At 39.4% G+C, this 20903-nt stretch overlaps 1 protein-coding gene across 3 annotated transcripts in view; it reads left to right on the top strand.

Annotated features, from left to right (window-relative positions):
- The window catches only part of R3HCC1L (R3H domain and coiled-coil containing 1 like), a 96307-nt gene that overhangs the window by 64097 nt on the left and 11307 nt on the right, over positions 1 to 20903 (top strand). For 2 of the 3 annotated variants that reach the window (XM_020996810.2, XM_020996809.2), the window contains 2 exons: positions 10233 to 10408; positions 20598 to 20668. In XM_020996810.2, coding sequence (XP_020852469.1) covers positions 10233 to 10408; positions 20598 to 20668 — 247 coding nt within the window. Of the gene's footprint in view, positions 1 to 10232; positions 10409 to 20597; positions 20669 to 20702; positions 20833 to 20903 lie in introns of all 3 variants that reach the window. The other variant, XR_013485220.1, reaches the window with a different exon arrangement.

Here is a 20903-nt window from a genome sequence, read left to right as displayed (position 1 = left end):
AACACTTCACAGTTCAGTTCAGGCTTTTTCTCAGCCCCTAGTCATGCAGGATTTTTTTTTTCTGTTCCAGCGCATCTTAACACATCTCTAATTCATTTTTGTTGTAAAATTGTCTGAATTAACATTTTTTATTGACTGCCTTAGTGGGGATTTATAGACTTTCACCTTCCAGCCATGATATATTCTGATGCAGTCACTCAGGGCACCAGGAAAGGAGTCTGATTAAATTATGTACTCTGTTTAAGGCACTGTAGTCCTATCCATTAGAGGTTGATGATTAGATCTTTAGGTCATCCATAGATAAGGAATGTTAAATAGATTTGTTAGATTAACATTAACATATTGCTTTCTTGTTTTTATGAGGTGGCATGTCTTCAAAATAAAAATATTCCTCCAAAGCTTCCATGACATTTCTTGTCTAATAATTTTCCTCTGAATCAGAACAGAAGTCTTTTTACCCAACATATTTGCTTTCATTTTAAATAAAGAAATTAAACAATTTACATCGCTGAACTGGCAGAGTGGAAAGAGCATTGTACTAGAAATCAAGATGTATATTGTAGTCTTGGATTTGCCACCAACCAGCTAAGTGACTTCGAACAAATCAGCTTGTCTGCACTTCAGTTTCTTCATAGGTAATATGAACTGGCTTATCTTTGATATCCCTTCTGACATTGATATTTTGTGTTTCTAAGAATTCTAGATTCTATTACAAAAAGCTCCCATTCAGGCATTCCTAATTGAGGTTTTTTGTATTTCTAGTTTGGTTTGCTGTGGAAGGCCAGGGCTGGGCAGATTTTATAGTAGTTGAGGTTTAAGATTAGCAGGAAAAGGAAATTTACAGAAATTTTATTTATTGAGGAAACAGTTGATTGAGTTGAGCATAGCTTTCTGGTGGTGTGTTGGTCATCTTACATGCTTTCTGGTCTATAGGTCCCAAGCCTCAGGGCCCAGGTGATACTCCTCATGGTAGATATGCCATACCATGCTTGCTAATCCAAGCTGTGTACCCAAGTAGTGACCTTTTCGTTTTCACTAAATGTGGTGGAATATAAAATTCCAATGTGATGAGGTTGATAATAATGAGGCTGAAATGCTGATTTTAATGGAATTTATTCTTTGGCAGACTAGAAGAGAGGAATGATGATAAAATCAGATGAAGCAAAAAAGAACCAAAATATTTCTACCAGTTTAAAGATTCCCTAGACTTACCAAAATCTTTTAAAAATGTAAATGCCCCTAGGGAGGATTGTACTTTTGTATTCCTTAATGTGAATTTCTTTAGTCAGAAATAGAAGGCCAGGGGGTATTTTGGTTTGGCAAAGCAGACCTATGTAGTCCACATTTGAAGTTTTGTGGTCTGTTCTGGATACTACATTTTATTTTGCCCTTTTTTTAATTTTGAATGTTCCTTTTAAAAAAATTTTTGAGTTCCGAATTCTCTGCCTCTCTTCTGCCCATCCCCCACACATTGAGAAGGCAAGTAATATGATATTCAGTTATATACATGAAGTCACATAAAACATATTTCCATATTAGCTATTTTGCAAAAAATAAAAAGCAAGAAACATAAAGAAAGTGAAAAATCTGCCTAAATCTGCACTCATTGTTGATAAGCCTCTCTGTATTAAGACTAGACTGACTCTTGATCTGTTCCCACCTGTCCCTTAGGTAGCCTAATATTTAAAAAGTTATTCATCCCTTTTGGTAGCACTTCTCTGGTAATAGGGGAAATGGTGTATTTTTTTAAGGTGTTATTTTCTTCAATATTTTTTGTGTCTCCTTTACCAAACTCTTGATTCTTTTTTCATGATTGTCTTGCATCACTCTCATTTCTCTTCCCAATTTTTCCTCTGCCTCTCTTACTTGATTTTCAAAATTGTTTTTGAGCTCCGCCATAGTCTGAGACTAATTCATATTTTTCTCAAAGGCTTTGGATGTAGGAGCTTTGACTTTGTTAGATTCTTCTGAGTATATGTTTTTATCTTCCTTGTCACCATAGTAATTTTCTATGGTCAGAATTTTTTCTGTTGTTTGCTTATTTTCCCAGCCTGTTTCTTGACTTTTAACTTTTTGTTAAAGTAGGGCTCTGCTTCCAGGGTGGAGGGCACACTGTCCCAAGCTTCAGGGATTTTTTGCAGCTGTTTTGAGAGATACTTCTAGGGACCTGTAAGTTTTCAGTTCTTCCAAGGTGGTATGATCTAAGGAAAGGTGTGTTTACTTCTCTCCTGGCCTGTGCTCTGGTCTGTGAGTGACTGTAAAACACTCTTTTCTGCCCTGCCTTTTTTCCTTGCTCCATTGCAGCCACAAGCTCTGATGTGTTAGTGTTCTTCCTTGCCCTAGGACTACCACCTAGAACTGCAACCAGATCCAAGTATGGGCAAAACAACAGAATTCTGCCTCAGTGCTAGCAAAGACACCCCTGTAATCTCCTTCTGACCAGTTGTTCGACCCCTCTTACTGTCTGTGGGCTGAGAGCTCCAGAAGCAGCCACTGCTGATTCAGTGGCTCCCAAGGCCTGCTCCTCGTTTGCTGGAACCTGGTCTATGCTGGAGTGTTCCACTCTCACCTAAGTGTGACAGACCTTTCCTGCTGACTTTCTAAGTTGTCTTTGGTTAGAAAATTATTTCACCCTGGCATTTTGTAGGCTCTGCTGCTCAAGGAATTGTTTTATGGCATTATTTAAAGGTGTTCAGAGGGGGTTTGGGGGAGATCTCAGGTGAGTCACTGGCAGTTCTCCGCTATCTTGGCTCTACTTTGTCTGTTAAAACAGCCTTTTTTTCTTTTTTCTTTTCTTTTCTTTTTTTTTTTTTTTGCTTTTTGGTGAGGCAATTGGGGTTAAGTAACTGGCCCAGGGGTCAACACAGCTAGTAAGTGTCAGTTGTCTGAGGTTGGATTTGAACTCAGGTCCTCCTAACTCCAAGGCCAGAGCTCTATCCACTGCGCCACCTAACTGCCCCAAAATAGCTTTTCAGTCAGTCACCCTGCATCCAGTCTTGCCTCCTCCAGGCTATCCTCCACATTGCTGACAAATTGATATTCCTAAAGTTAAGATCTCACAGAATTACTCCCTGCTCAAGAAGCTTCATAGAAGTTCATGCCCGAGGATGAAATGCAGAGTCCTCCCTTTGGCCTTTAAAGGCCATCACAGTCTGATGCCAGCCTCTTCTCCAAGCTGATTACACATTGCTCCCCACACATATACACACATTCCATACTTTAGCCAGACTGGTTTGAGTGCTGTACCTTGTGTACAGCATTCCATCACCTTCTCTGCTTTTACATCAGCAGATCCCAATGCCTGGAATGCTCTCCCTCTTTACCTCTCTCTACTTTAGGGAACCCCTCCCTACCTTTCTGGCTCAGCTCAAGGACTGCTTCCTTCCTAAGAACTCCCTTGATTCCCCCAGCTGTTAGTGCCTCTTGGTAACTTTGTATTTATTTTGCAAGGAGCCTTGAGGGCAGAGACTTGCTCCTTTTGGTATGTGTAATCCCCAGCACCTAACGGTTTCTGGCACATGGTAGGTGCTTAATAATTACTTGTTGAGGAGTAGAATCAGCAGCTCCGAGTTGTATTTTCCTGTCTGCCACAGAATCTTTGAATACAGCTGTACCAGGCATGCAGATTAACAATAGCAGCAAGTGACACTTAGATAGCACTTTAAAATTTCAAGGATCTCATTTTGTAAACACCCTCATGTACCCCGAGGGCCTTCTAAACTGGTCCAGGACAGTAAGTTAACCAGTTGCTGGGCCTGCCATTACTGCCAGCACTATCACCTACTGTCTTACTTGTTTTAAAAAGAAAATGGTTTTGTTTTGAGCCACAGTAAGGCCATTTGGAGACAGCTAGGTGGTGCAGTGGTCAGAGCACTGGGCTTAGAAACAGGAATACTCATCTTCATGAGTTCAAATGTGACCGCAGGCACTTACTGTGTGACCCTGGGCAAGTCAACCTTGTTTGCCTCAATTACTCATGTATCCAAAAAAAAAAATGAATTGGAGAAGGAGATAGCTGAGCACTCTAGTATCCTTGCCAAGAAAACCTCAAATGGGGTCACAGAGAGTTGGACCTGACTGAAACAACTGCACAACAACAAATGCCATTGGCATGGGGTTTCGAGGAAAGCACTGGGTTGGGAGTTAGCAGAATCAGTCAGTTAGTATTTATTAAAGCACCCACTGTGAGCCCAGGCACTGTGCCAAATGCTAGAAACTTTGGTTAACTTGTTTTATGACTTTGAAAGTAAGTCAGCTTCTCTAGGGCTTGTTTCCTTATTTCTGCTGTGTGGATAATACTTCTTCCATGCCCTCTTCACAGAAGTGTTTTTGTGATCAAATAAGATAGTAGTACCAAAGCATTTTACAAAGTATGAAACTTATGTAAATATTGGTATTATTTGACTTGAGGGCTGGCTGAATAGAACTGATCATCTAAGAATTCTATTCCTAGTGTGTTTCTCTTCCTATGGCTCAAAACAAAACCAGACCATTCATTTCTTTTCTTTTTTTAAAAGCAAATAAAATAACAATCCTAGCATCTCTCTTGTTCTTGCAGCTCAGCAGTAAGTCATAGTCAAAGCAGATGAGGTGTCCTGAGTTTGTTTTCAAGGCTGGGCCCTTAGGTCATAAGAATGCTAAACTGAGTTATTTGGAAGTTAATTGAGCTCTAATTCTATGACTTTGTGGGGATTATTCATGAATAAATGAAAGAGGTTTTCTGAAAGCTTAGATTTAACTCAGTGCTTTATGAGCAGCAGGACTAGCTGCTGGTACATTCTTCAGTATATGCTCATGTGCCAGAACTCAGATGTTCATTCATACTGGTTCATAGGCTGCTGAATTCCCCCGTCCCCTCTGTCAGTCTCTCACTCTTCCTCCTCCCAGAAATATTTCAGATTGGTCTGACATAATCAAAATGCATATGAAAAGAGCCTTTTCTGATGCAGCTGATCTCTCCCTTCTCAGAAGTATCAGAGCATGTTGTGCCTTTCTTATGCACTTATCTACCATATTCTAGTTTGTATTACAGGATATTTATGTACATGTCTTACCTCCCCAACTAGATCTTCTCCAGGATCAGGTTGATGCCTTATTTAACTTACAATTCCTTCTGCTCCTGACACATTATGATGCAGAGTAGACACTTTATTTGCCCAAGGAAGGTATACATTGAGTGGTAAGACACTGTTGACCCAAGTAAGTGAACTGCAAGTTACATTGTTCAATATCTAGCACGGGAGCAGTAGATGGGGAAACTACTGGTAGATCTCTTAGCTGTTTGCTGCTGCCTTGTACAGCTCTTCAAGGATTCTGTAGAGCAGTAGTGTCAAACTCAAACAAAAAGGAGTTCCTGTAGACCACATATTGACTTAGAAAACCACAAATTAGTATTATCTGTTGTACTGTATTTTTATTTATTTTGTTAAACATTTCCTAGTTATGTTGTAATCTGGCTCAGGCCACCTCTGCTTATAGTGGATGGGAATGCATGCAGCAGCAACATACCCTCTTCTACTCTTTTCAAGAACTTGAGCAGTTCATATGATTTAGAACTGGAAGGAACATTAAAAATCATTTCAGTTTCTTTGTTATGGAAATTATCCGAGGGGATTAAGTTTTCCAAAATCACACAGATAACAACAGAGCAAAACTGTGAAGCCAGATCCTCTGATTCCTAATCCAGCTCCATTTCTACTTCACCACTCTGCCTCTCAGATCCAACCTGATGGTCCTAAGGCTTCAGAGGAATAAAAAGTAGTTCAACCTAAAAAAAAAGTTAGGTACTTCTGAAATAGTCTATTTTGGGAATAATAGGGAATTCTGCACTTGGAATTTTGTCCTCTAGAATTTTATAAGATTCAGAACGAAAAAAAAGTATATTGACATTATTGGTAACGGAGTGACTGGATTTAGTCAGAAGAAAAGCTTAGTAATGGGTTTGAACCAGTAGAAATAGAAAAAGTTCCTGAGGAAACATGATTCTGCAGAACAGGAGATCAAGTTAAGACCCACATGGAAGATGGCATTGGAAGCGGCCCACCAGTCTTCTTGGTCTCCTTCTTGCCCTCACCCACAGGGGGCCAAAATGCTTAACAAATAGCTCATTCCTCTTTGTACTGCACAAATAGGTAAGAAGCAGATGCATTTCTTTTTTTTAATCCCATGTCATCTGCAAATTTGATAAACTTGTTAGTCATACGTTCTTTCAAGTAATTGATGAAGTTGTTAAATGAAGGGCCACAGACAGCTTCCTAGGACACGCAACCAGAGACCTCCCTCTAATCAGAACCCAGTATTGACTGTCCTTTGTATCTGGCACTCAGCTAGTTCAAAATCACCTAACTGTAGTATAATTCAGCTCGTATCCTTCCTTTTTTTTCCCTGCAAAGAGACATGAAAAAATTTGTCAAATGTTTTGCCAAAATCTAGACACACTTTGTCTGTAGCATTCTCTTATTATACTAACATCCTTGTCTTCCTTCCTTTCAACCCCTTCAACCTTGAACTACACCCTGACCTCTTCAGCTCTGATAGATAAGGTTTCAAAAGCCTTATCTTGCTGGGGAACCAGGCCTCCACTCTATTTCCCAGCCATTGCCTCACTATGTTACTGCCTACTCTCTGGCCACCATCTTCATCTTAGCTTACTATAACCTTAGACTGTCTCTGTGTCTTGAGGATCTGAAAGGTGAGCTTTCAGCTTACCTTGCTGAGAACTTGGTTTCCACTACACTTTTATGCCTTGTTCGTATCTCATCCAACCCTTCTGGCTCCTCTATGTATATTTTTTTCCCCATTAGGATGTAAGCTGATTGAGGGCAAGGACTGTCTTCCTTGCTTCTCTTTGTATCCCTCCTACTTAGTAGCAAGCCTGGCACAAAGTAAGTGCTTAATTAGTGCAATCATTAGTAGGCATTCTCCCCTTCTTTGAAAATTAAGACATTTTGCCATTTAACAACCCTGGAGCATCTCTCCCAGTCTCCACAATCTTTTAAAAATCGCTGACAATGGCTTAGCAATCAGGACCCTGATATACATAGCTTATCCAGATCTGGTTATGTGAACCATCAAGGGCAACTACATGCTCACTTAATATCTTCTTAATCTCATGCTTCAATTCACTGTGAATCAGATTTATTCTCTTTTTTCCAGTTCAGAGACAAGAATTAAATAGATCTATCTTCTCTCTGTATCCCATTATCCTCATCTCATATCGGATCTAACCCTTCTTTGATCCTCTTCTTCCTAATATAGCTTTAAAAATAAAAAGCCCCTTTTATTGTCCATAGCCTTTATTTCTAACCTCAGTTCCCTCTGAGTTTTGACACTATTCTTAAAGTACCACATCATGCTTTCTGTTTGTTTTCCCCATTTCTTCCCCTTGCTTCTACCTTACATATGTGTTTTGTTTTAAAGCCCAAAGTCGAATTCCCTGGTCAAACATTGGTCCATTTAAATACCTCCCTCTTTTCTGACTCATTTTAATTGTTACTGTTTGCGTGTTCAGAATTTCCTTTTTTAGAGCTTTCCATCCCCCTTAGTATGACTTCCTTTACAGAATTTTAGGCCAAGGGACCATAACTATCCTTTCTCTGAACCCTTTGAAAACTACTTTTCTAAAATTTAGGGTTATATGACAAACTATGCCTGGCTTTCTTCTTCTTTTCTATCATGAATGCCAAGTTGGAGCAGTTACTTTTCCCAAAGGTTCCCATCTTCATTACTTGAGGCATGGGTTTTTTCTTGTTGGCCAAAATCAGGTCCAGAATAACATTTTCTCTTGTTGCTTCTTCCACCTTTTGAGGGAAGAAATTTTAAGTTAAGCAAGCCAATTTATTCATTCTGTTAATTTGACAGAGTTCCAGGAGATATCTAGATAATTGAAGTCTCCTATCACTGTTATATCTGGTTTTCATGCCAGGCTTGTTATCTGCCTCTTGATGTATTTCACATTTATTTCCTTCTTTCTTTTTCTTAGGAGTTCCTCTGGAACACCTCATTTGTTTTCCTGTTTTCCAGTGGTCTATAGGATATCCCCCCATTCTGTTGATCTTCATCCAAATACTCATATCTGTCTTACTTTCCCCTGCTTTGGTTCCTTAATTTCTTCACATGAGTATATCTTTTTAATATACAATTCTGTGCCCTTCTTTATTGATTCTGTTGTTCCTTTTGAATGAGGTAAACCCTTTTAGAGTCATATTCCAGTTGTGATTCCTACCTTACCAAGTTTCACTGAGGTGAAATTTGCTTTCTTGTATTGGGATATCCAGTTCACCTTCCTTATTATTACTTATACTTTATATATTTGTGCATAAGTATCTAAGACCATAATATTATTCCTAACTGTTTTCTTAGATTTTTATCTTTTATGAATTATCAGATACTCCTGCTGCTATTCTGTGTTGAACCTGTTACCCTCTGTGATATCTAATTTGGCAGAGGTATGTGGGCAAGTTTCTTCCAGTTTTCTTTCTTTTTTTTTTTTCAGTTAAAACCTTTCTGAGCATATTTGCCAGAGTCCAGTAAACATGTATTTGTCAACCTCCCCGACCAAGTCTGTCATTCTTACGTTTTAAGCTGTTGTCCAGAAATCTAAATCCCATTCTTAACCACCATCTTAATAAATTGTATACTTCCCAAGTCTGCCTTTCCCTTCTGAAGCCCAGGCCCTTAAATCACCAATTCTGATGAAAACCCAACCTATGTCCCTAAAGTTTCTTGCCCAGGACTTCATATTCCCAACAACACTTTCTGGGTTTCTTGTAGCAGCATCATTTGTTCTTACATTAATCACCAGACAAGATTTCTCTTTAAAATTAACACATATCATTAAGTTGGAGTACTTACCTTTATTTCCAAGATACTTTGCAGATAATCATGTGTCAGTAGGTAGCCATCATAATGTACTTCAGGATTCACACTGCCTTTTTACGGAATTGTCCGCAAATCAACAGAGTACATCATAGAATCAATGCTGGAACTTGGAGCTTTTGGATATCTTTCTCTTGTTGCTTAAATTCCTCAATTAGGTTGTTGATATTCTGTTTCTCTTTTAACATAGAATTAGAGGTATGTAACAACAATTCATTTTTCAGCTGCACCCTCCATATTCTTAAACCACCTTCCTCTCTTCTTTTTTGGTTCTCTTCTCCATCAGAAGAACATGACTTGTCACTCACCACTACTTTATCTATTATTTCTGGCTTGGAATGTCAAGGAATACACATTTGGGACTGTAGTGAAGGGTAGGAGCAAGCATGGTGAAACTTCCGGGGAACATCCTACCTCTTTGCCACTATGTCGGGGTGAGGTAACCTTGGGTGGTCACTGTGTTCTGCTACTGACAAACAGGAAGCATAGTAGTCAGTGTACTGGCTTTACTGCTGCTTTCTACATCCCCACTCCCATTTGATGATCTTGAAGATCTGATTTAAACAAACAGGTATCAATCAATCAATGAACAAGCATTTATTAAGCACCTTTATATGCTAGGCCCAGTAAAAGTTCTCCCAATGGAAAGACTTTTATATTGATTCCATTTCGGCATTTGAGTAGGCCAAGAATAAATCTTTTCAGTTGACTTTTAGGATGTCAAATTTTGTATTACTGTTTCCCCCACTAGCCCTTTACAAATTCATCACTTCAGTCTAGTCAAAATGATTCCTTTAGATAGCTTCAAAGCCAGTGATCCTGAGTATACCTCCTTATATCATTTACCTTGGAGAAAATTCTTTTTCAAGGAAATTCTGTCATCCTCTTCCTCAGCCTTCTTAACTTGGTCAACAGAAAGTAATACATAGATTTTTTCCCCTGTGTTGTTAAATTGAAAAAGCATGCACACTACATGATAAATCTGATCCATAAGTACAAAAATTACAAGTGTCATTAATCCATCTCCTGAGTCAGGATCCATAGTTCATTCACTAAAACACACCATTTATAACTCCCTGCATTTATCAGTGTTTATTTCTTTATGTGCTGGCACGTAGGTGAGAATTCAGTTTCTGGTGCTACCTGTCCTCAGTGGAAGTTCATTAAAAGTTCGTAAGGTTTTATAAAAAGCCTTATTCCCATCATTGTCCCCATCATGTACAATCTTAATGATAAAAAGACTAGAGTCAGAGAGTAGGGGCTGGATGAACAAAGAAGATATTCACATAGGAGACAGATTTACAATATTTTGGCTTCATGGCTCAGTCACTGATGTGCTTCCTCCTCCTCCCTAGTTATCTGGGAGTTCGAACAACAGGAAGAGTCTCCAGGAACCTAGATTTGATTATTACAACTATGAAGCTCGTGAACTTGATATCAGCGATTGTGAACTTCCCCATGTCATTGAAATCTATGACTTTCCTCAGGAATTTCGCACCGAAGACCTCCTACGTGTCTTCTGCAGCTATCAGTGAGTGTTCTTGCATGGTTGGGGATGGTAGGGGGATTTGGGGTAAAGATACTTTGGAAACCCTTCTGCAAACACTTGTATGTCTTCAGTTTTCCTAAGAATGACTACAGCTTCAAGTGAACTTATGTCCCTAAAGTTTAGAATTTTTTTTTACCAATACTGTCATAAAAAATAATTCTGCACAATTAATGCCTTTTCAAACTCTTTCACACTCCTTAAGATACTAATTAGTCTTTGTAGACACCCTATGTACCAGATCATTTCTCACTCAAAGATCTATTGCCCTTGACTTGCTTTCTTTGCATTTACTCCTTTGAATGGTGTAATGGTTTCCAGTTGGCCTTGCTATTTTGTCTTAGCTCTTAAAGGAATCCAAACTGTTTCTTGTAGCCTGTCTGTTGGTCTCACTATGTGTCTGGACTTCATCTCCCTAAGTTTGCCTTAAATTCTTCTGACTGCTTCTTTTTTGGCTTCCACTAAAAGGCTTTTTACCGCTATTCAGATAGGATCATATGGCTATCAAGTACTTTGCTTAGACTTAACTACAATAGCTAGAAACTTTCTTTACCCTTGACCTTGCTCATACCATTTTCTCCCAAATCTCTTCAAAGTGACTGTCCTCAACTTGACTCTGTCATTTTTGACTACTTTCTGCTAAACCTTGTAGAGATTAGTGTGGGAAAAGATTACTCTAGTGGTTTGGGCCTGTGTCTAACTAGGACTAACAAATTTTTCACCCCACAGAATATTCTCTAGTGTTGAGTTCAGTCTTTTTCTAAATATCTTTGTAGTAAAGAATCTTATTCTTTTGTCCCCACAAATCCAAAAGGATCTCCATGCTTCTTCACCTAACCACATTTAAATTTAATCATATTTGCTTAAGAATCAATCCTTCAAGCCCTTGAATTATTTCTGTCTTATTTCTCAAAACTTTCTACTACTCGTTCAACTGCTTGTACCCTGCCACTTATTCACTTTGAATATCAGTTCTTTTGATTACTATATATTCACAATTCTTAACTTTAACATTAACATGTCAAATATTTCTTATCCAATTAACAGGTATTTATTTAAAACCTATCTTTCAGTAATACTTGCCTCTGTCATCTCTTCTCTCACTTTCCTCACTTTCTCACTCTTTCATTTGGTAATTATTTATTGAGTGCCTATAGCCTACTTAATCATTCTCTTTGTACTGTGGGGGAGTCAGAACAAATATAATGACATAGATTCACCCCTCAAGAAGTTTGTAGGCTTTCCAGGAAGATGAGGCATCCACACATAAAACAAAATATGATTAAGTGCTATACTAAGTGGTATAGTTTAAGTATTAGAATATTATAGACCATTGCTTATACTACTTATTACTCTGTAAAAGATGTTTTTCTGACCATATAGAAGATTTTGTTAATTCTATATGTTTCTTCTATAAGGGTAGAGGAATACCTTCCTAAGTGCTAATTACCAATATTGCTAGTAAGTGAACTGCCAGGAAAAGGGGAGACATGAGCGTTTTTAGGAACCCTGGCTAACATAATAAACAAGTAGTTTTCAGTGAGTTTGCAGGCAGACTAAGGATTTAGTTGAAGAGTGGGAGTGTTGTCAAATACTTTTTTCAACTTAGAGACAAGGAAATATTGATACAGAAGAAACTCTTGCCATGTTACATAGAACACATAAGGTATGTTTTTCTGCCTGAGTTGATCACCAGCTGTATCTAACACACTATAAGCTAGTCTACTAAAGAAGGTGAAAGGCTTGGAGTCCATCTGAAGTACATTTCTATCTTATTAGAAATGATAAAGTTTTCTTATATAAAATGAAAAAAATAATTTTAAAGCAAAATTATTCAGGCACAAGAGGACCAAAATCATTGTCTAGAGTTAGGTAAGTGAAAGATTGAGACATCAAGGAAAGAGAAGAAACATTTTCTTTTTGGAACTCTACATTAGATATCAGATTTATCTTCAAAGAATAATTTGCTATACTCTGAAAAAGTACCATCCCATATTCCACAGAACACAAAGAATATTCACAGGCACAAACCAGAATTTGTGGCAGAGTTCTGTTACCATCAAGATGAAGAGATCTATTGATGATGCTAGATCTGACAAAGCAAGTGAAAATGTGTGCTATCACAACATGTCTTAAGACTGTATCTCCAAAAGATGACAGAGACTGTGAGATAGATAGATAGATTAGATAGATAGGTAGATAGATAGATAGATAGATAGATAGATAGATAGATAGATAGATAGATATACGTACACACACAATAGAAACTGGCATGTTTGGGGAGGGGGGCAGTACATGATACAACTTAGGCGAATAATGTGTATACTCTCAGCTTCCATATACAAGTACAATAGACCCCTTCCTCCCTCTGCTTGAAGAGGGTGGAGGTTAGACATTGGAGAGCTACTCCTAGATCTTCTACCATTTAAAGAGGGCACCCAAGAAATTCTCTGCATCATTTTCCACCCAGCTGTTCTCCTACATTTTAAGATCTATAGAAATTCATCATTCTGCAAGATGAATTCAGATCTGTAACTTGTACCTCCTCAACTCATTTCCCACTTTGGCTACAAAACCACATCATGTTCCCTCCTACGGGGTACATACCACTACCACTACACACACACACACACACCATTTCAGCTCCTTTTTTTGTATTGTCTCCCCCATTAGACTTTGAGCTCCTTGATGGCAGGAACTATCTTATTTCTTTCTTTGTACTCTCAGCATTTAGCACAGTTTCTGGCACATAGTAGGTGCTTAATAAATGTTTATTGACTCTGACAACAAAGTATAGATAGCAAAAAATGGTTCTTGAATTCAGGAAAGTAAAATTTGATAGGTTTCACTGAAACTTGGCACAAGATTTATGACTAGAATATGACATTAGAAATGTTTACATTGTTCAAAAGGAGATTAAATAGAAAGGAAGTGGATGTAACACCACATAAAGAAAGTATGTTTGTATTTGAGAACATGAGAGTAAAAATACAAAAGAACATTTACTAACATGTAAATAGAGAAAAAATAGAAACAGTATTGTTATAGGGGTATAAATGACCCAGCCAGGTAGAGAATATAGATGATATTTTTCTAAGACAGACTATAAGACTGGCATGGGTAGCAGAATTTGGTGATAATTTGTGTGGGAAGAGAATTTGACAAGGCAAGCATCTGCTAGAAGTCTCATTCTTTTAAAAGCAGAGCATCTGATAAATCCTTGACTGGACTTGGTGTTAATTTATTTTCCCATAAGGCAGAGAAAGCAACAAAAGGAATTATTGTGGATGTTTTAGGATTATAGCTTCGATGTGTTAAGGAACTCGGAAACTGTCTGGTCTCTCCCCCCAACTCAGCCCTGTTTTACAAATGGCATTACTGGCTTGAGGCCAGTGGAGTTTCAGTGACTTGTATGTGTCAGAGGTAAAATTTGAACCCAGACCCTCTGACTCTAGAACCTGTATTCTTTCCAGTGTACCAAATTCTAACAAACAAGAAAGAACTTGTGGAAGGGGAGATGGTAGGAACCTTGGGGAAGACAAACTGATCTTGAGATTCCTAGGAGCAAGGGAAGGGAATGCTAGGCAGAGTGGATCAAAACAAAGATAAGAGGAAAGAAGGGTGTGATGACTTGGTCAGAGACTCTGAAGAGAGGCACAGCTCTTTGTAGCATAGGAGAGTCTTAAGGGGAAAAAAAAACATTGAAAACTCTGTCAAAGAAGGGGCAGCAGGACACACAGGTAGAAACCAGTGTGCCACAAACGTGCTCTCTTATTAGCTCGAGTTTTTAAAAGATGTGTCCAGAAGATGAAGGAAGGGGCATGTGAGTGAGGATAAATAGAAAAGAGGGACACAGCCTAGCAGAAGAGAGTCCAAGAGGTGACAGCCAAGAAAGAAGAGTATTTTCAGATATGTTTGGAGAAGATTAAGAAAAGGATAAAGGAGGCCTGTTGGAGATATAATAATAGAAGGCAGAGCTACTTGATTTCTTCTTTCCCTCCCTACTCCCTGTCATTCTCTCCAACAAACAGAATGGCATTCTTACTGAGATGTAGAAATCATGTGATGTGAGAAACATTTGGAGGACCTAAAGATATTGAGGCTGGAAAAGAAGGATGGGGGAGGGAGGGAGATAAAGAAACTGATGATCACTGCACTGAAGAAAGAACAGATGTATTCTCTGTTGTTTGAAAGGCCAGGAGATGTAGTGGTGGAGCAGCTTGGGCTATTAGTGTGAGCTCCTGTGGCCGGAAGTCTTCAGAGAGATGATATATCCCTCATTCAGGCATGTTTTAGAAAGAACAATTTCATGGTCTGGGAGGCTGGACTGGAGAGCTGCTAATGTTCTCTTCCTTTATGTAGTTCTGTGATAGGAGTTTGGAAAAGGGGTAGATCAGAGGTGCGGCTAGATTGCTTAAATCAGTTCTTCATGGAGGCCATGGGAATGGAGTGGGATCTTTAAAAATGGTTACAGAAGAAGGAGTAGAATATTTCTCTTGGAAAAACAACTTGGGCAGACAGAGGCAGAACTGACCGTGCACTGAGTCATTTCAGTGAGGAGTTTTGGAAATAAATTTGTGTTGAGGAGTAATAAAATGAGAATGGCTACGCCCTGGAAGGGTTCAGATTACTAAACGTAAAACATAAACGTAGAAATTAGGCTGAGGAGCTTTGTCCTGCAGGCATTTGCAAACCAACTTGCATTTTTTTCATAAAGGATTTTGAATAGGATCAAAGCACTGTGTTAAGAAGTTACTGTAGCTACTGTAATTCTAAAGGTAGCAGCCTCTCCCTCCTTGGGGGTTTTGTGTCCAATGGCCTCTTTTCATCTTGGTTGTAGTGGCAATTCTTTTTCAGGTGTGGGGTGAGCTAACATCCCTTCCAACTTTGAGATCCTTTATGTAGATAAGTAAAAGAGAGATTGAATGGAGAAAAGACTAGAGGCAGAAAAAAGCAGTTAGAAGATTGTTGGGAGTGATACAGGCATTAAATAATAAGGGCCTCAATTACTTTGCAATGATAATGGAAGAGATTGGTTGGATACAAAGGGCTTCTTGAAGGAAGAATAGACAAGATGTAATAATGAATGGGATCAATGAGATGAAGGAAGGATGCATTTAATTTATCATCTCTATGCAGATGACATCCAGATCTGTACTCATCTGCCAGAGTGGTTTTTCTAAAGCATAGCTCCACCACCACCTCCCCACTCCTTCTCACTGGTTCCCTATTATCTACAGAATAAAATATAAATTCTTCTGTTCGGCATTTAAAATTCTTTATAATTTCACCTTTTCCTACCTTTCTTTCTAGTCTTGTTATATGTTGGTCCCTTCCCCAAACTCTACGGTCCAGCTTCAGTGGTCTACTTGCAGCTCCTTGAACATGACTTTTCATTTCCTGTCTCTGTGCCTCACCTCTGCCTCTTAGATAACCACCTTCTACTGGAGGTCTTTCCCAATCCCTTCCACTGCTAATCCATTCCCTTCTCAGATTACCTTCCATCTTTTCTGTACACATTTCCTGTCTTGTATGTACCTAATTAATTACCCAGTGTCTCTCCTCATTAGAATCTAAGCGCCTAGAGGACAGGGGCTACGTTTTCTTTTTATCCCCAGTACTGAGTATCATGCCTGGCACATGCTGCGTGCTTACAGATGCTTTTTCACTAACCAGTTGACTCCATATCCAGGCGTAGTCTCTTTACTGAGCTCTAGTCCTTCCTTGTCAGCTGCCTGTTGCTGTTGTTTTATTCTGAAATTAACAAGCAAAACCAATTAAATGGGCATTTTCTATAGATAGTAAAACAGAGGGGGAAAAAGGATTTCACAAGAAAACATCCTGCAGGTGTCTGTTATGTACAACTTGTTTTTCTTCCAACATATATAAGAAGTTCAACCTGTAGCTTTCAAAGCTGTCTGTCTTATCTGTGCTTCTTACCAGACTTCCTTGTGTTCTCTTCTCTGCATTAAAAAAAAAAAGATACCTCAGTTATCCACTTGTCTTTCTTTTTTTTCCTCTCCTATCCATATCCATCTTGACTTCCTACCCCTCCTGGTGTTGAAAAAAAAAAAGCCCTTGTAATAAGTTGGTCAGAAAAAATTAAGTGCCTGCTATGTGCCAGGTACTGTGCTAAGCACTGTAGATAAAAGAAGAAGCAAAAGACAGTCCCTGTCCTCCAGGAGCTTACATTCTAATGGAGGAGACAAAAAACAGAGATGCTTGAACATGCTCATTACAGGACAAATGGAAAATAGTTAAGAGAGAACAGGCACTGGTGTTAAGAGGGAGGATTTGGGTTGGGACTTAACGGAAGCCAGAGAGGTCAGTAGGTGGAGATGAGGAGGGAAACGTTCCAGGCACGGGGGAGGGCCAGAGAAATGCCCACAGCCAAGAGATGGAGGCTCATGAAACAGCAAGGAGTAGAGACAAGTAAAGCAAATTCCCACATCGACTATATCTGAAAATATTTGTCTTATTCTGCATCTTGAGCTTCAGTACATTTCAGGCTGTGATCTCAGACCCAGGATGTTCAAAACAGAACTTAATATCTTTTCCTCCCAACCCATCCTTCTTCCAGACTTCTCTGTTATTGTCAAGGGTACCACCATTCTTCTGCTTCCTCAGTTCACAACCTCATAATTATCCTTGACTCCTCATTTTCTCTTACCCCATACATCTAATCAGTTGTTTATACTTCCACAATACCTCTCACATCCATCCTCTTCCCTCTACCCATACAGCCTCCAACCTAGTTCAGTCCTTCATCACTTCCTGTGTAAATATTGTAATGCTTCCTAATTAGTTTCCCTAACTCTAGTCTCTCCCCAGTCTTCCACACAGCTTGCCAAAGTGATTTTCTTAAAGCATGGGTCTGACTATGTCACTCTCCTATTCAGTAAACTCTAGTGGCTTTCTGTTAGCCCTGGACCAAATATAAACTCCTCCATTTGGAATTTAAAGACCTCACAACCTAAAGGATCCAACCTTTCCAGCCTTTTTAACACTTTCACACTCCCTGTGGTCCTAACAAACCGGCCTTCCTGCTGTTCTTCATATACAACCTTCCATTTGCTGTTTCTGTGCTTGAAGAATAGGGCTGATGGGGTCACTGAACTCCCAAGCCTTGAGAATGGATCTTCTCTCTGGAGCAGAAAGTGTCAGTTGTGCTTCCCAGCTCAGGAGCTGAGCCCACTTTTGTGTAACTCTAGAATTTAGCCCTAGAGTCAACGAAACCTGGCTATGGTTCTGAGGGCATCTGAGAGACCATGTCAGGAATCCCGTTGTGCTCCAGATTAGAGGGGCTTCTCAGAATTGAGTTTGGTCACTAACACCCATGTCCAAGAATTCACCGGTGTGGGCTGTAATGATAGATACCATGATGTCCAAGCCAACCTGAGTTGTTCCAGGGTGTTTAGTACCTCACTTTGATGAGCTTCAGCTTGATAGCCATGATTCTTGTTTGAAAATATTAATTTAAATATTCATGACTTTATATATTGAATTCATGAGGTCCTAATTCTGAACATGTAAAATAGATCAAGGAGTCTAAAATATGTTGCAGTTTTTTTCAGCGTCAGTATTAAAGGCACATTGCTTTTATAAAATGCATAACAGATTTTAAAAACCAATTTAATCCTCTCCCAGAAGAGGAATCTTCTAAGTTAGGTTATTGTTAGTAAATGGCATATGTTAAAGCTATTGTCCAAGTACTTTTATTGTAGTCTTTAAGGGATAAACATTTATTATTTGTTTTCTAGACTTTGCCAGAGAAAGACCATAGGCCCTTCCCATCACTTTCAAATATACAGTTCAGGCTGTGGCAACAAGAATCTTCCAGAAATTATAAAATTTATCTTTTCATCACGCAAATTTTCTTGGATAGATAGTTATCATATTACTGAAACTTTCCAGAAAAAAACCCTCTCCAGTCTCTGTAGTAACTTGAAGTGCTTAATCACTTTTTCAGCAAGGAAATTCTTTTTTTCTAATTAACCTAAATCACTTTAATTTCCTTCTATCTGGTTTTCCTCAAAAGGGTCTTTTCCTGGCTAGATATCCTGAGAGTAGGGGTGGGTAATGCCTGGATTTGTGTGCTTAAGTTAATACATAATCACCTTTTTGAGAAAGCAGGAGGGCAGATGCTGGAGTTATGCCTTCAGACTTGTGAATTCACTGGGTACTATAGAATCCTAGAGTTGGAGCTGTAAGAGACCATAGTAAACATCTAGTTCAACCCCCTTCTCTTATTGGTGAGAAAATGGAAACCCCCAAAGAAAGACTTGCTCAGAGGCCTACAGCTACTTATGGCAGAGCTGGGACTAAACCTGGACCTTGGCATCCTAGAGCCTGTTGTTTCTACCTCCACAACGTCTCATCTCCATCTTCAGATCTCCACTGACAGCCATCGCCCTCGTGCAGACTCTCATCGCCTAACTGTTGTAGTAGCCTAGCTGTGAATAGGCTTACTGAATTGTTGCAGCAGCCTTTTAACTGAACTTCTTGTCTAGTCTCTACCTTCTCTAGTCCATTCTCCACACAGCTACCGAAGTGATTGTCCCAAAGTGCAGGTCTAAACATGTCATCACCCTGCTCAGTAAACCTCAGTAGCTCCCTCTTACCTGTAGGATCAGATGTGGTAGTACAGTGGGTAGAGTGCTGGGCCTGGAGTCCAGAAGACCTGAATTCAAATCTGACCTCATATACTTACTAGCTGTGTCACACTGGGCAAGTCACTTAACCTTTCTTTCCTTAGGTTCCTCGGCTGTAAAATGGGGATGATAATAGCACCTGTCTACCAAGATTGTTGTGAGGATGAAATGAGATCTTTATAAAGCACCTAGCACAGTGCCTGGCACATTGAATGCCTGCCTTCCTCCCTTAGTCCCTTCCTCCCTTCCTTCTTTTCTTTCCTCTTTCCTTGCTTCCTTCTTTCCTTCCCTCCCTCTCTGCTTCCTCTCATCATTTTTCCTTCTTTTCTTCCTTCCCTCCTTCTCTCCCTTCAGGCATTTAAAGCCTTTCACAGCCTGGTCTCATCTTACCTTTCCTGACACATCACTCCCTTTTTTGTGTACTGTGTTCCAGCCAAATTGGCCTTCTTGCTTTTCACAGATGGTACTCCATCCCCCTTCTCATGCCTTTGCATGAGTTGTCTCCCATGCCCAAAATGCACTCCCATCCCACTCCCTTCTCCTAGCATCCCTAGCTTCCTTCAGGGCTCAGTTCAAGGCCACTTCCCACATGAAGTCTTTCCTGATCCCCCCTGCCCAACTGCTAATATCTTTCCCACAGATGCCTTGTGTCTGTTCTGTGTACCCTGGTGTATATATGTGTAATCTGTCTCTCCAGAGACTGTAAGCTCCTTGAAGGCAAACAATGGGATATCTAAAGCCTAGGAAAGTGCCTAGCACATAGCAGGTGTTTAACCTTATTGATTGATTCTACATGGCTCCAAAGTAGGTAGCCTATTAATTCTTCTAAATGACTAACTTTCCACTGCTTTGTCTTCTGATCTGGTCTGACATCCATTTTATATTTCCTTTGTCTTTATCATAGTTCCTCTGACTTCATCATAGTTTTTACTTCAGTAGTGCAAAAGAAAAAACAAAAGGCATCTTTTAGTTGAGCTGCCCCTTCTTCATTATTTGCTTTTTGCCTTTTTTCTGTGAACTCCATCTTACTGTGTAATCTCTCTATGCCCTTGAGCCTACATTTGCATTAAATCCAAATAACCTTCCCAGTTCACCTTATCCCTTCTAGTACTCCTCCACCCCCTCCCCTGTACCTGCTTTCCACCTCTCCCTTGTCCCCTGCCCACAAGAATACCTCTTCCAAATAATGCATTTAGTACATTCCCTCCCCAGGGACTTGTGAGGATTAATTAGTTGATGTCTGTAAAGTACTTGGGAACATAAAATACTCCTGGGTAGTGCTCTGTGATGACATTATTGCTTTTAAAATTCAGCTACAGTTTCTGTTCTCCAAGCTGTTGGGGTTTTTTCCTGTGTATCATTATCCACTTTTGACTTCATATGAGATTGGCTCTATTTCTTTCCCTGCCTTTCTCAGTGTAATGTGTTTTATGAAACTTTATAGGAACTTAATAAATGTTAATCAAGTGAATAAAACTGTATCTCATTTTAAGGAATAAAATATTTGCTTTCTTGTGTTGTAGAAAGAAAGGATTTGATATTAAGTGGGTGGATGACACACATGCTCTAGGAGTGTTCTCCAGTCCGATTACAGGTATTTCTCTTTTATCCATTCTTATCAATTGAAGGAACCAGGCTTGTTTAGCTGGAGAGAAGACTCAGAGGAGACATTAGAACTGTCTCAAGTGTCTGAAGAACCGTCATGAGGAGGAGATTAGGCTTGTTCACATCGACCCCAGAGGACAACTTCCCTAAAAGGCAGATTTCAGCTTGATGCTAAGAAGAACTTTCTCACAATTAGAGCTGTCTGAAAGTCAAATGGCTTGTCT

Source organism: Phascolarctos cinereus, unplaced genomic scaffold (genome assembly GCF_003287225.1).
Source record: "Phascolarctos cinereus isolate Bilbo 61053 unplaced genomic scaffold, phaCin_HiC Scaffold_3;HRSCAF=262, whole genome shotgun sequence".
NCBI classification, from domain to species: Eukaryota; Metazoa; Chordata; class Mammalia; order Diprotodontia; family Phascolarctidae; genus Phascolarctos; species Phascolarctos cinereus.
Note: the sequence above shows the minus strand (reverse complement) of the source record. Positions and strands in the feature narration are given on the sequence as shown.